This window comes from Phyllosticta citriasiana, assembly GCF_038021145.1.
Source record: "Phyllosticta citriasiana strain CBS 120426 chromosome Unknown IWZ02scaffold_9, whole genome shotgun sequence".
NCBI lineage: Eukaryota > Fungi > Ascomycota > Dothideomycetes > Botryosphaeriales > Phyllostictaceae > Phyllosticta > Phyllosticta citriasiana.
The window spans coordinates 320168-333228 of NW_027117286.1; the positions used below are offsets into that span (position 1 = coordinate 320168).

At 53.5% G+C, this 13061-nt stretch overlaps 3 protein-coding genes across 3 annotated transcripts; all 3 read left to right on the forward strand.

The window, feature by feature from the left end:
• Positions 1-526: 526 nt before the first annotated feature.
• IWZ02DRAFT_434453 (uncharacterized protein) lies at positions 527-1761 on the forward strand (the record flags this gene model as incomplete). The annotated part of the gene is made up of 2 exons (XM_066766365.1): positions 527-1120; positions 1147-1761. The coding sequence occupies 2 exons, from the start codon at positions 527-529 to the stop codon at positions 1759-1761; spliced, it is 1209 nt and encodes a 402-aa protein (XP_066621084.1).
• A 3061-nt stretch (positions 1762-4822) lies between these two features.
• Positions 4823-6388, forward strand: IWZ02DRAFT_380622 (carboxylic acid transporter protein-like protein; the record flags this gene model as incomplete). The annotated part of the gene is made up of 2 exons (XM_066765117.1): positions 4823-5326; positions 5441-6388. The coding sequence occupies 2 exons, from the start codon at positions 4823-4825 to the stop codon at positions 6386-6388; spliced, it is 1452 nt and encodes a 483-aa protein (XP_066621085.1).
• Positions 6389-11705: 5317 nt separating this feature from the next.
• IWZ02DRAFT_455643 (uncharacterized protein) lies at positions 11706-12597 on the forward strand. The gene is made up of 3 exons (XM_066767803.1): positions 11706-11857; positions 11918-12094; positions 12142-12597. The coding sequence occupies exons 2-3, from the start codon at positions 11950-11952 to the stop codon at positions 12255-12257; spliced, it is 261 nt and encodes an 86-aa protein (XP_066621086.1). The 5' UTR covers positions 11706-11857; positions 11918-11949; the 3' UTR covers positions 12258-12597.
• The last annotated feature ends 464 nt before the right edge of the window (positions 12598-13061 follow it).

The following is a 13061-nucleotide window of genomic DNA, read 5'->3' on the forward strand; positions in this document are numbered from 1 at the left end:
CTACCTCAAAACGCGGCGCCTTGGTGTTCTTTATATAATATCACTCCAGCTCTCATTTTCAACATCAAGGTCATCAAGGACCCGTAGTCTCTCCCATCATTCCGATCGACACGTCCACTCATCGAATACGGAGCTTTTGGCCAGCATGGACGGATCCGCGACACTCAAGCGTAAAAGGTCCTCTGACCTCGGATCCCAGCACGTGCGCAACATCCTCTGTCGCGTTTGCGTTTCTTTGGGACTCCGTCATCGTGCAGGGCCCTCACGATGCGTCCATACGATATGTACACGCTGGCGGCGAGAAGAGGCAGTCCAACGAGGAGTAGCATGTCTTGAAGAAGCCAAGGGTCTAGTTTTGTGACTTTTGGGTGTGTCTTGGCATGCTCGTAGTAGCCAAAGATTTCGCCTTGACGTGTTAGTTGGACCGTTGCATCCACATACCAAAAGTTACAGCGGGAGACTCACAAATGCCGCCCAGAATGAAGGGAATAAACGACCAAGCCCGCACACAGCACAGGAATCCCAAATGTTCGATTGTGGCTATAGCAAACAGTGCCATGAAGGCGTATCCGGCGCTCTCACTCGGTCGGTACTCCCAGAAGACCACGACCATCGTGCCGTTGACCACTGGGCCAAAGGGAGGGCCATCGTGGAATGCCATGATGAAAGCGCAAACAGGAGTTTGAGGAAGCGAAACACTCAGCAGGAGTGTAATATCGGCTCGGCCAAATCCAGAACGATTGATGAAGTTCAAGCCTGGCGCCTTCTGGGAAATGTTCCAATGAATGGATCTCGAAAAGACTGGACATCAACGGCTACTACTCCTCCAACAACAAATCAAACTATGAGCGAAAAATCGTCGTGGGAGCTGCACCTACAATTTTCGGAACATGGGATTCCATCGTTTCCAACAAGCGCTGAAGCAGTAAATACGCCTGGGTCGACATTTGGAACTACTGCACTTTTCCAGCCTCCATGCGGGACTTCACCTCTTATCAACGTTGATGATGCCGAGCCTCTTCTCCAATTTGTCCAATACACCTCTGCCACGCTTGCGGGAAAAGGAGATGGCGGTAGAATGTACAGAATCTTACGGTTCTGGGAACGCACCGCTCCGCAGGTGGGATTGAAATGGCCTTTTTTCAGCACTTGATTCTCTCTGTCGCCTCTGTTCATCTATCGGAGTTGGCCCCGCAGCAAGAACAGAGAAACGGAGCACAAGAGGTGGATGATGGAAAAGCTGGCGACCCAGTAGGACTGCAACATCCGCTGTTGCGGAGGACCCGGGAGGAGTACCTGGCCTTCGTTCAACACCACTTCTCTTCCGGTCTTGCTGGCTATACATGCCTGATGGCGCACCCAGACTCTTCCAACTGCGGTGCCTTGTACCTGTCAGCCGTCTTGGTCTCCTACTGCACATTCGCCGCAGGTCTCACGAGCGCCAATGACTTGCTCGTCAGCTCTCTCCACGACAGGGACAGCAGCTACGATCATCAATTCATACCATTCGTCCATGGTCTTCGAATCATCTATACATCTTTCGCCCCTGAGGTCCTCTTTGCAGGGCTCATGGCACCGCTCGGTCCTTCGGGCAAAAGAGCACCTCCGGAGCCGAAGCTCCCCGTTTGTGTCCGCGATGGCTTCAAGCGGATCGATTGGGAGCCTGCGAGGAGCAGGCTTCGCGAAATTATTGACCGAAATCCCAACGACGAAGGCACTGCCCCCTGTCTCGGCGCACTCGACGACCTCGCCGCCATTTGAGCGGCTAACTATGGCTGCGGTCCGGACGGCTCATACCACGGCGAATTCACGACCAACTCATCTTTGGCTGGCTGTATCGAATCAGAAGCAACATTTTCTGTCGCGTTTGCGCCCGCGACCCTCGCGTGTGCTGCTCGACCCATCTACCACTGTGCCTCAGGGTTGGTACATTTGGCGATGGAGCAAGCATCTGGATGCAAGGGTGGGAGAGTTGGTTCCCAGAGAGCAGGAGTTAGAGGAGTGCATGAGGTGGCCGAGGGAAATGGTGGGACTTGGGCGTGATGAATTATGAGCAAAGAGTCTGCGTCGGGTCTGTATTCTCTTAACAGCTGCATTGGTATTGTTTTGCATTTAAAGCAAGACTATTGTGAGTTACAGGACCCCATTTTCTGATATCCCCTTTTTTCCCATTGCGTAAAGGCTGCAGTCTCCTCCCTCATTAAATCCTCAAAATATGAAATCTGTGCCTGTTGTGGTCCCGAGCAGTGTCATGTTCTCATGCCAATCCAGCTCAACAGGCTAGATAGTGTAAGTTAGCTCAATCGTGCGGATGAACAAATACCTGAATGAAGGAGTACCGCGAAGTCCCATTTCTTTTGACACGTGCTGCGGCGAGGAACCTAGAACCGGCCAGGCGGCACGCTAAATTTAAGGTTGTGGACCGTGCATGGCGCGTCAGCCACAGAGGGCGGTCAAGACTGGCGACGCGTTCCTCCTCAACCATTTTTCCCCACCTGACCTCTCCCAACTTCTCACGACCCAACCTGGACACCTCTTCTCATCCTTCCGGCTGGTCAATTGATTTCTCTGTGTCTTTCCTCTTCCACATCCATTGCGCTGATCGATCAACTCCTCCCCGTCTTCCCACCTGCCTTCTCAACGCGCGGCCTGGGCACCTCTCCACCTCCGCTGTGCTGGTTGGATCACAGTGTCCCAAAATTCGAAACGTTGATAGAAATAACGTGATCTTCGGACTTGGGGTAGAGAGGCAAACAAACTCGATTGCCTCGTCTGGTTCTGAACAAACGGACAGGTTTTGGCCAGACTTGAGCTCCTCCCCGGTTGAGCAGTCCGACGGAGAAAGTCCGGATCGGGTAAGTTCATCAAGCAAGTTACCGGTACGGCGTGGGTTTGCTGACATGTCAGGCTTCTCAATCTGCTTTTAGGGCTGGTCAAAAGCGCAAACGATCTCCCGCCGATCCATCCCTAATGACAAGGTCCGTGCCGGATTTCCTCGAAGCTGTCCGTGTTTCGTTCTTTCCTGAACGCGATTACTCCTCGCCCTCCACCTGCAAATGGAGGGCGCGCCTTGTACAAACAGAGAAAAATGGAAATCAGTCATGAAATTTCAAGGCCTGGGACACCGTACTTGGAACAATTACCAAAGACTGGCCCTTTCCGATGACGAATCACAGCGAGGAACCGTCTCTTGACCGCATTGAAGAGTTTCTGCGAGACAAAAGCGAGCGAACAGACGCCCTCATGTTGCCCGAAGTGTATGCACTTTTGAAAAGACTGTAGGACGCTAAGCAGCTCGCTTCATCTCTTGACGAGGTCATCTTCAAATGCACTAGCGAATGGGTGAAATGTGGTCGCAAATTTCGGGCCCCTCGTCGTGGCCCGCGCCGAACAACTCTATTTACAAGGAAATACCAGCCTCGACTCCCTTGCTGAGACTATCGATGAGCCGTGGGATTGCTGCATGCCGCTCATTCAAGGCCGCACCCCTCCCGCGCCTGGCTACAGTGTTGGCTTCCACCGTAGGAAATTCGATAAACGCGAGCGCAGATTGTTCACGGCCGAAGCCACCAGCGCTGGCGTAGGCGGGAGCGTTGAATTTGCAACGAGAGACGTTCTTTTCCCCTTTTCCGTTGCCGAAGGCTCACGCAAAACTCTGCTCCAAAGCAAAAAGTTACAGCACTGCAAGGCCCACCGCCCAGCACAGCGAACATCAGCGATCGCAGGTCACGCAAGGCCGCGCCGCAACCGCCGCCGCCGCATGCGTCAGACTGGCTGACAAGCGGTGACGTCGGAAAAAAGTACCAGACGCTAACGACGCAACTGGAAGCGCCGGCACCAGTGAAGCGGCCAAAGCGCTTGCGCTACCGGCAAATAATACCCGTTTGAGCTATCCCGGGGCGGTTGAGTTGGACGCAAACTCGACGCCATGACGATTGCGGCAGGTGAGCGAAAGTCCCGAGACTTGGATGCTTGTACGCCCGCGAGGTCTGCGTTTGGCCACGCCGTCGGCTGGGGAAAAGTTTGCGTTTTTGTTTTTCCTCTCGGTTTGGGTTGCTCAGTCCCGGCGGAGACGCCCCGAGACGAGGCGGCGGACCAGGGGGTGGAACTGATGGAGCGGGCTAGGCTATGCTGGGCTGAGATTGAGTTTCGTGTTGGGAATGCGTAGGGTTTTGGTGGGAATGGGAGGTGAGTGACAGGAAAGAGTCAAGGAGAAGGGGCAGTTGAAGAGCACCGCTTTGGCAGTGAAAGCAAAACTGAGCGGCGTGTGGGATTGAAGAGACGGTGGTCGGTGATGCGATGCGATTTGACGTCTGTCACGCGGGGGGTGGGGCGACCCCAGGTCTTGGCCAGTCAGTGCGGAGCCCCGCAGCCATTGATGAGACTGTGGGGAACAGCCTTGGCTGCCGTTCACCTTTTCTGCAAGCCAGCGGTACGCCTATCGTCCACTGCACTTCTATAAAGCCTAGAACGGTGCCGCCGTTTCCTTCCAAGCCTTGGTTTTCCAGCCATCCTCTCTGCCCAGCCCTTGGTGTGCGATCCTGCGACTGCTCGTCTCTCGCATTGCACTCGACACAGGACTGGTGATCGCCAGGCTTGACATTGCTTGACAGGCTTGGCTCGACGCCAAGCCAAGCTCTCGTCGCGCCCTTGGCGACCCACAAACCCAACTGCAACCATGGCAGAGAAACACGACGACTCGCTGCCCGAGCACGCCGAAACTATTTCTCCGCAGCCCTCTCCACACCACCTCAACCGTCATGCTGGGCCCATCGGCAGCACCGCTGCCACAACGGGCGCTGTGCGCCACGGCGCCGGAAACATGAGTATCGGTCGCTACATTTCCACGCGCATCTCGTCGCTCAAACCGCCCATGCACAAGGCGCCCAACCCCATCACCTTACTGCGCCTGCTCAACACGCGGCAATGGCTCTTCTTCCTGGTCGCCTTCGTCGCATGGACGTGGGACGCCTTCGACTTCTTCACCGTGTCGCTGACAGTCGAAGACCTGGCCGAGGAATTCGGCAAGAGCAAAAAGGACATCACGTGGGGCATCACGCTGGTGCTGATGCTGCGATCGGTCGGATCCATCATCTTCGGCATTGCCGCCGACCGCTATGGTCGCAAGTGGCCATTCGTCGTGAACAACATCCTATTCATCGTGCTCGAGCTGGGCACGGGCTTTTGCAACACGTACAAGCAGTTCCTGGGTGTGCGCGCGCTGTTCGGAATTGCCATGGGCGGGCTGTACGGCAATGCGGCGGCGACGGCGCTCGAAGACTGCCCGGAGCAGGCTAGGGGCATCGTGTCGGGCATGCTGCAGCAGGTTCGTGTTCTCCGCGCTTCATCTCCTTGTTCGCTCGCGTGGCTGGTGGCGCGCTTGGTACCGGCTGTTTGGTACAACTGTGGAACCCTGACCCGACTGACTGACGTGCTCCAGGGATACGCCTTCGGCTACCTGCTCGCTACCGTCTTCGCGCGCGCCCTCGTCAACACCACATCGCACGGCTGGCGGCCACTCTACTGGTTCGGCGCGTGCCCGCCCGTCCTGATCATTCTATTCCGGCTGTGCCTGCCCGAAACCGACGCGTACCAAGAGCGCGAAAAGGTGCGCGCGGCGGGCCACAACATCAGCGCAACCTTCGTGGCCGAGGGCAAAGTAGCGCTCAAGCGACACTGGCTGCTGCTCATCTACATGGTACTCCTGATGGCAGGCTTCAACTTCATGTCACATGGCTCTCAAGACATCTACCCAACAATGCTGAAAAACCAATACAACTTCAGCGACGACGCGGTGACAGTAACCCAAGTCGTAGCCAACCTGGGCGCCATGACGGGCGGCACGGTCGTGGGCTACGTGTCGCAAATCTTTGGGCGCCGCCTCAGCATCATCACCATGTGCGTCGTCGGCGGCGCGCTGCTGTACCCCTACACCTTCGTCAAGGACACGCGCATCATCGCGCCCGCCTTCTTCGAGCAGTTCTGCGTCCAGGGCGCCTGGGGCGTCATCCCCATCCACCTCATGGAACTATCGCCGGGCTCCTTCCGCACCTTCGTCGTCGGCACATCCTACCAACTCGGCAACCTGGTGTCCTCCGCTTCATCAACCATCGAAGCGACCATCGGCGAGCGCTTCCCGCTGCCGCCCAAGGGCCACACCAAGCGGTATGAGTATGGCAAGGTCATTTGTATCTTTATGGGTTGCGTTTTTGCGTACGTTATTGTGCTTGCGTTGGCGGGACCCGAGTACCTTGGTAGGCAGTTTGATGTTCAGAGTGATGAGGATATGGAGGAGGCGGCGAATATGGATCAGGAGGGTATTGAGCGGATTGTGCATCATCACGGTGGAAGTGATATGCATCCCGGTGCGGAGAAGACGGGAGTGTAGCGTTGGAGGGGACGCGGGCGCAACCCAGTGATGATGAAAAGCCGCGGGAGAAGAGAAGAGAGGAGACGCGATGCGTTTTCCTCCTCGCCCTAATGACGTCTCTGACTTTTACGTACCTTATGATACCTACCATGTACCTACCTACCTGCTTGCAATCAAGTCAACCAATCGAATCAACCAATCAAACCAAACCAAATCAAAAAGAAAACCCACCATTCCTCCCCCACCACTCCTCTCTTCACCCCACCCAAACTCTTCCAACGAGTGCAACGAAGCCAGCCACCTGTCGTTGACCCGCCGCTCGCCCGTGACCGTGATGGTGATGCGGGCGAGGGCTCCCGGTGTCGTATCGCTTGCACTTGCGGCAAAGGGGAGCGGCTTCAGACGCTATCTGCTGCTGGTTGAGTTGGTTTATTGGGAGGGGAGTGGACGGGATGAGGTTGTTCTTATGAAGTGTGAGGCGTCTGCGCTGACTGAAGAAGCGACCGGGGATGAGGAGACTGCTTTTTATATGCTAGGTGAGTGCTTGGTTCGACTTGTGTAGTAGGAGAGAAGAGGAACAAGTTTGTGGACCAAGCATGGTAGGCTGACAGATTTCCACGGGGAAACGGATATTATTCGTGTTATCGCATCATCATTGATGGTGATGAGGGCTTTCTGCCGGGTATAGACAGTTCAAGCACCAAGGACATAAGCAATCGGCCAAGCAAGAGCCTTACAGCTGGTAGGTCAGGTATAATCCTCCCATTCTGTCCGCAACGACGCGTCGCGGGTGATAAATAGTCTGGCACCCGCCCGTCTATCTATCTATCTTCTGCAACAAGGCTTTCCAGAGACCGCGCTAGGTCCCATCATTGCATTCACTGAACAACACGCCAAATACTCTGTCCGTAATTTTCGTTTTCTCAGCAGCGGCCTCGAACTGGAACCTTACCAATTTCCCCGACCTCGTCCTTTTACCCTGTCAAGTATAATGGCTCCCATTTCGGTACCACTATCCACCAGCGATCAGATCAACATCGTTGGTGTTGTTGTTTCCTTCTTCGGCGTGGTACTGGCAACCAGTTTCTCCTTCGCCTCGCTCCAACTGCAGAGGCTCGACAACACGAACCGTCATGCAGGTACTGCATTACTTTCAATACTTGCCGGCAACACTCTTTAACACGTACACTAGATGGTCTTCCGAATGCAGCACATCGACAGGTGTAACGTTTACAATGGCGAAATTCTGATGCCGGCAATGGATGTTGGAGAGACGATGCAATGTTCAGACCAGCGAAATTGGCGTTCAGGGCGCATATCTTTTCAGGATTTTGGGTTTGTTTGTAAATAAAGGTTGCGACAATCGAGTTTACAAGGTCTCTGTTTCTTGACTGTGCTCGTCCGAAAGCGCGGTGGAAATCTGGCGAGAAAAAGAGAGCAAAACGTGACGACAGATCCACGCCACTTGCCGCCTTTAGAGCAGATTTCTTGCGTGGCGCGGCGCGAGTCCGGGGTTGGCAAGGAAAAAAGACAGTGGTGGGAAAATGAGAAGGTATTACCCCTGAGTTAAACCCCTGAGCCGTTAAAATAATATCCCTAGTGCGCCGTTTAGAAATCAGAAGCTGTTGGTCGGCAACAACAGTGCCGCGACTCTGTTATTGATCAGCATATGGCAGGTGAATTGGCTTACTGGCTAGGAGCAAATGGCACGCCAGAGTTGCGGCCGACCAGGGGCAGCAGTGCGATGACGGTGTCCTTGTTTAGAGTGGAAATATTGTGCTGACACGAAATCGGAGAAACTAGTCTGCGAAACGAGATCCAGTCAACAATGTTTCCAATCGGACTCAACTGAGCCTTTCCTAGCCGATCCGCATCGCAACACCTGTGCCCCCTGAGCCAAGTTGTCAGCACCCCTTGACGCACGTTAACCTGAACGACCCCCGTTGCGTGTAACAGCTACTAAGAGTGAATGTAGGAGTTGTGGGAAGTGCAGTCTCTTGCTATTAGAAGAGGATTTGTTACACTAAGGTTGTGCTGCTTTCTCTTGTTGGTGGAGGGCATGGGAATAAGGTCAGCACGGGGGATGGAAGGCGGAAGCGGGAGAGATCGCACGAGGGAAAAGATGGTGCAGCGGACTGGCACTTTGATTTCGCAGTGAGTTAGAGTTTCTTTTGGCGGTCTTCGGTCGTCAGGCCGATCAACTGATCGATCTGTATAAGGCGGCGGCGAGGCTATAGATAAGATGGCAGGTATGTGCCTCGGTGGCGGCGAAAACCAGCTTGGGGGCGAAACGGGAAATTGTAGATAAAATACCTACCCAGACTACCATGCAGGTTCAGCCTAGACTCTCCCCCTCCCGCAACGGAGGCCTTGTGCCTCCGGTCTAATCTTGTGCTAGGTGGTACAGCAGATGGCCTCTCCTGCAGATGTGCGATGATGCCATTTCCACCCCAGGAACAAGCTCCGCTGAACAAGCTCAGAGACTGAGGGATCATTCAAGAACCAAAAGTTGCACCATAGCCTTTGTCAATTACATGCAAAGACTCGGCGGATGCAATTCGATTCGGACTTGGTGGCCTCAACTCATTGGGAAATGGCTCGAAAGCCGCCGCAGCTGGTTTGTGCCCGAGAACAAAGTCGAGCATTTTGCCAGCGGAGCGCCACATCTGGGTGGCCCCGCTGCCGCCATCATATCCTTACGCCGTCATCCGCACGCAAGTTCGCCTACTCAACTCAGCCTTCTTCTTCGGCCTCTCTGTACCACGACATGCCATGCCATCACCCCAGCACTGCCCCACGTCCGTTACACGACAGAATACTTGCAAACTTTCGCTCCAACTCCCCGCAACTGAAAGCTGCGAGTTTTGACACAACCTCTGCTACAAGAGATGCGTAAACACTGTCAATGTTGTAGAAAGTATTGCTTTGAATTTTGCCTACGAATTACGGCCAGACGACGCAATCAAAAAATTCACGAGCGAGCCTCATACACGTCTCGCATGCAGAGACGATGCAGTGATGGGATTTTGAACTCATGGAATGGTCGAAAGCACCGTTTTCCCGTGCCTCGTATCAGTCAACTTCAACTGTGTTATGTGTAAGCATAGCTGAGACACATGAAAAGTTGAGCGCCACTCAGCAACCAAAAAGGGTCTCCTCCAGCTGTATCTGCCGCTCTTCATTCCACCATACCAAAATCACGTTACCTCCTGCATCTCAAGTATAAGGTCGCTGTCTCCTCCACAATATGAACAATACAGCAATCAGTTCACCGTGCATCCGCTCCAACAGCAGTGATCAGTGACTTAAACAACCGCTGGCTTCGTTGAATTCACTGCCAGAGACATTGACGGCCTTCTGTACCACTCACAGCTTACTTTGCAACTCCCTTAAGTCTACACCACAATTTTCTCCAAATATTCTCCTTACACCTCGTCAAGCAAGATGGCTCCGATTTCGGTACCTCTGTCGACCAGCGAACAAATCAATATCTTTGGTGTCGTTGTTTCATTCCTCGGCGTGGTGCTCGCAACCCGACTCTCTTACACCTCTTTGAGACTTCAAATGGTGCGGCGCCGCCCAGACGGTTTGTGGCACCTTCAGCCTTATCCGTCACCCGCTTACACAAAGCGTTTCCAGGTTATGGAGCACCTTAATTGAATCATATCTCCTCAGTTCAGCTGTCATATTGGCGTAACGGCGCAATTTACTTTTTGCATCTGAACATCATTAGCGAGCGATCCTGGGATCTTGGGTGAATCTATACAGGGCGAAGGAGGGATACAATTTCTTACCGAATCTGCGTCACATGGACTTCGGACTGGACCAAGGAATACTGTACTATAAAGGTCAGAGACCCGAGCCTAGCATTCGCAGGACGTGTCGTGACGCAGGCGTCTGGGAAAATTCATTTCTCTCAATTTCGAGCCCGTCCTCCACCCATCTCTTGGCATAGGCAGACCTCTCAGTGACACCGCCAGAGCAAGAAAGAGAGGTCAAAGTACTCACGATGCCGCGAAGCAGATGGAGCATTCGGAGGTGACGCGGACGCGGCGCCGCGAATTCATGGCGAACGCGCTTCAAAGTCCAGATGCCGCACACACTGTGACACAAGCCAGCTATTCGACCGTTCCAGACTCACACAGGCGCATGTATCCTGTATCTTTGCCTTGGACTTGGAAAGCGCAGCAAAACGGTCAGCTCGTGATGGCATCAGCAGCGTGACGTAAGTGGTTTTGAATTCCTCAGCCTCTTGGAACACGTGCTCGCGAGCCTAGAAGGGCAGACGCGGACCTGGACGGAACGGCGGGTAACCTGAAATGGCAGGCGAGATCCATTGCCGTGGTTCCTTGGGATTGAGGAACCGCGACCCCTGAATCGTGCTCCTGATATTCTTGAGTCACCCCGATTCCCGAACTCCTTGGCTTGTTCGACCTGACTCTAGTCAAGACCAAACAAGCTCTATCACTGCATTTTGACGCAGTTCTTACAGTTGACGATTTTTTATGGCCTCGGGTTGCCGATGACGGTGTCATTGCCAAGAGCGCGGTCGGGAAAGCCGGTCAGTCGGTCGCAAAAGAGAATGGAGGATGACGCGCTCAGGTGTATTCAATCAGGAACAAGGCGGATGATGACGGCGTCGGCTGCATTTAACGACAGTGTTACGGTCTGATGTTGGGGTGTCGTGCTGACAGAACTTTAATATTGAGGCAAGTGAAATGACTTCGCTTTCGGTCGGATTCAAACACCAAGGTATCAGGTCCATGAGACGTGGAAGGAGCCGGCAACAAGAATGATTGCTTCGCCTCTGTCGCAGCGGGTGTGGGGGAAGAGGCCGGCCACAGATGCTAGTGTGCGTGAGAAGTTCGAGTTGGCGGCGCTGAGAGCGCAAACTGTGGCGCTGAAAAAGTCGATTCGAGCAGAAAGAAGACTCATACCGGGACCAAGCTGAGGCCAAAACTCAGACGCGAAAGCCACTCGGGCAGTTGCAAAAGTGCAGGTCAAGAACGTGGCTCCCCGCCGGAAGACATGTTACCAGTCGCTGTGGCGGTGCGCTGCTTGGCCTCATTGTGCAGGATTTGCGGAACGAATAAGATACAGTTCTCGTGAACAGCCGAATGATGCGTGTCAGAAGTCAAATTTGAGGCGCGCTCTGCCATTCGCCAGCCTTGTACCAGTCCGCGTAATGTTGGGGGCTGCTTCAAATGAATTTCATCTGACGATGTCAGATTTCGTATAGGAAGGAATTGCGCCAATGAAAATGCTTGCTTGCGATACGAACAGCCAGACTGCGCTGGATGCCGGGCGCGGAGAAAAATCTAGCTCGATTAGGAAATTCTCGCGTTTGCCGACAGTGGATATAAGGGATGGGTTTTCCAACTCACCTTACTCAAGGAGATGATCCAAAGAACACCAGTTTATGATCTGCTTTCCCGGCCAACGGTAGTCCTTTTTGGCTTCTCCGTGCCCTGGCATCTCTCTTGGCGAGTACGGCCAGCAAGTCCTTCATTCAGCGCACATCCCCCTAACTACTGATTTTGATGACAGTCTTCAAAGTCACCTTCACCGTTCTAGAAGTGATGGCGCCAATCCCTCATCCGATTTCGAACAGCGAAGCGATAAATATTGCGGGAGTCGTGATGATTTTCGTCGGCGTGGTTTTGGCAACGGCTTTCTCATTGACTTCATTGCGTCTCCAGAAACAAATTGCTCGCAGCCACTGCGGTAGGACCTCGAAATCACTTGTGTTTCCTGACTGACTCCTTCATCAGGGCTTGTGATCTCCGCGACTCCCGAAGCGGTCGTCATCAGCTGTGCAGCTATCGTACTGATTTCTCCATTGAATGGAAGCACAAATCGTCGTTATGGGTGGCGATATGTCGGGTAGCCATTTTTAGGTCGGATCGTTTGGCTGTGGGCATCTTTTGAATTTTTGGATTTGGTGGTTCAATGGAGAGGCCTTGGGAGAGGATAATGGCAAAGCGCGAGCTCAACCGTTGAAGGCCTGGCGGTATCTTGAAGCGATGAAAAAATCAGGTCTGTCCAGTCTTCTGAGGCTTCATTCAATGTTCCTTGCCTCTAGATACTGTATGGTGCAATTTCTTCCTGGAACGAGATGATAGTTGGTCTAGAGACAAACAAGTGCAGTCGGCTGTCAGCTGGCACGTTTTGTAGGCGGGCCAGCCGCAATCGACAACTTGAGATAAGGGCAATAGATTTTCAGAAACAGGTGCCGACGGCGAAAGAAGCGTTTGCGACCAGTGGTTGCGTTTCAGCGGAAAATGAAGCGTCGTCGTTGTCGGCGAGGCATGGGTTCAAGTTTCGCCAGCACAGAACAACATCCAAGGACTGAATGTCAGGGTTGACGAAAGCCTCCAGGTTCTCCACAAGAAAAGCCAATCGGCAGAGCTCACCAAATCTGGATTATAGTCGCGAAGAACTGCGCATCGTCCAAGGCAGTAGAAATTAAAAGGCATGAGAGCGTTGCGGAGAGCACACGAGGCCGAAGGTGGACTGATGGTCGTAAAATTTGCAGCGCCGTATTTTTTCTAGAGTCTGGAAAGATCCTGTCGTGGAAGCGAAAGGTGTTGTAGTCTGGAGAAACCCTTGGAATCGTGTTGTCATAGCAAATACGCGCCTCAAGATGCGTCAAAACACCACTGCCTATACACTTCCTTGAAATCTCCTACTG

Excerpts from the sequence above, each read along its gene's own strand:
- IWZ02DRAFT_455643 (XM_066767803.1), top strand. The coding sequence starts at position 11,950 with ATGGCGCCAATCCCTCATCCGATTTCGAACAGCGAAGCGATAAATATT. Across the intron at positions 12,095-12,141 it reads AATTGCTCGCAGCCACTGCG|GGCTTGTGATCTCCGCGACT; the intron begins GTAGGACCTCGA and ends CTCCTTCATCAG.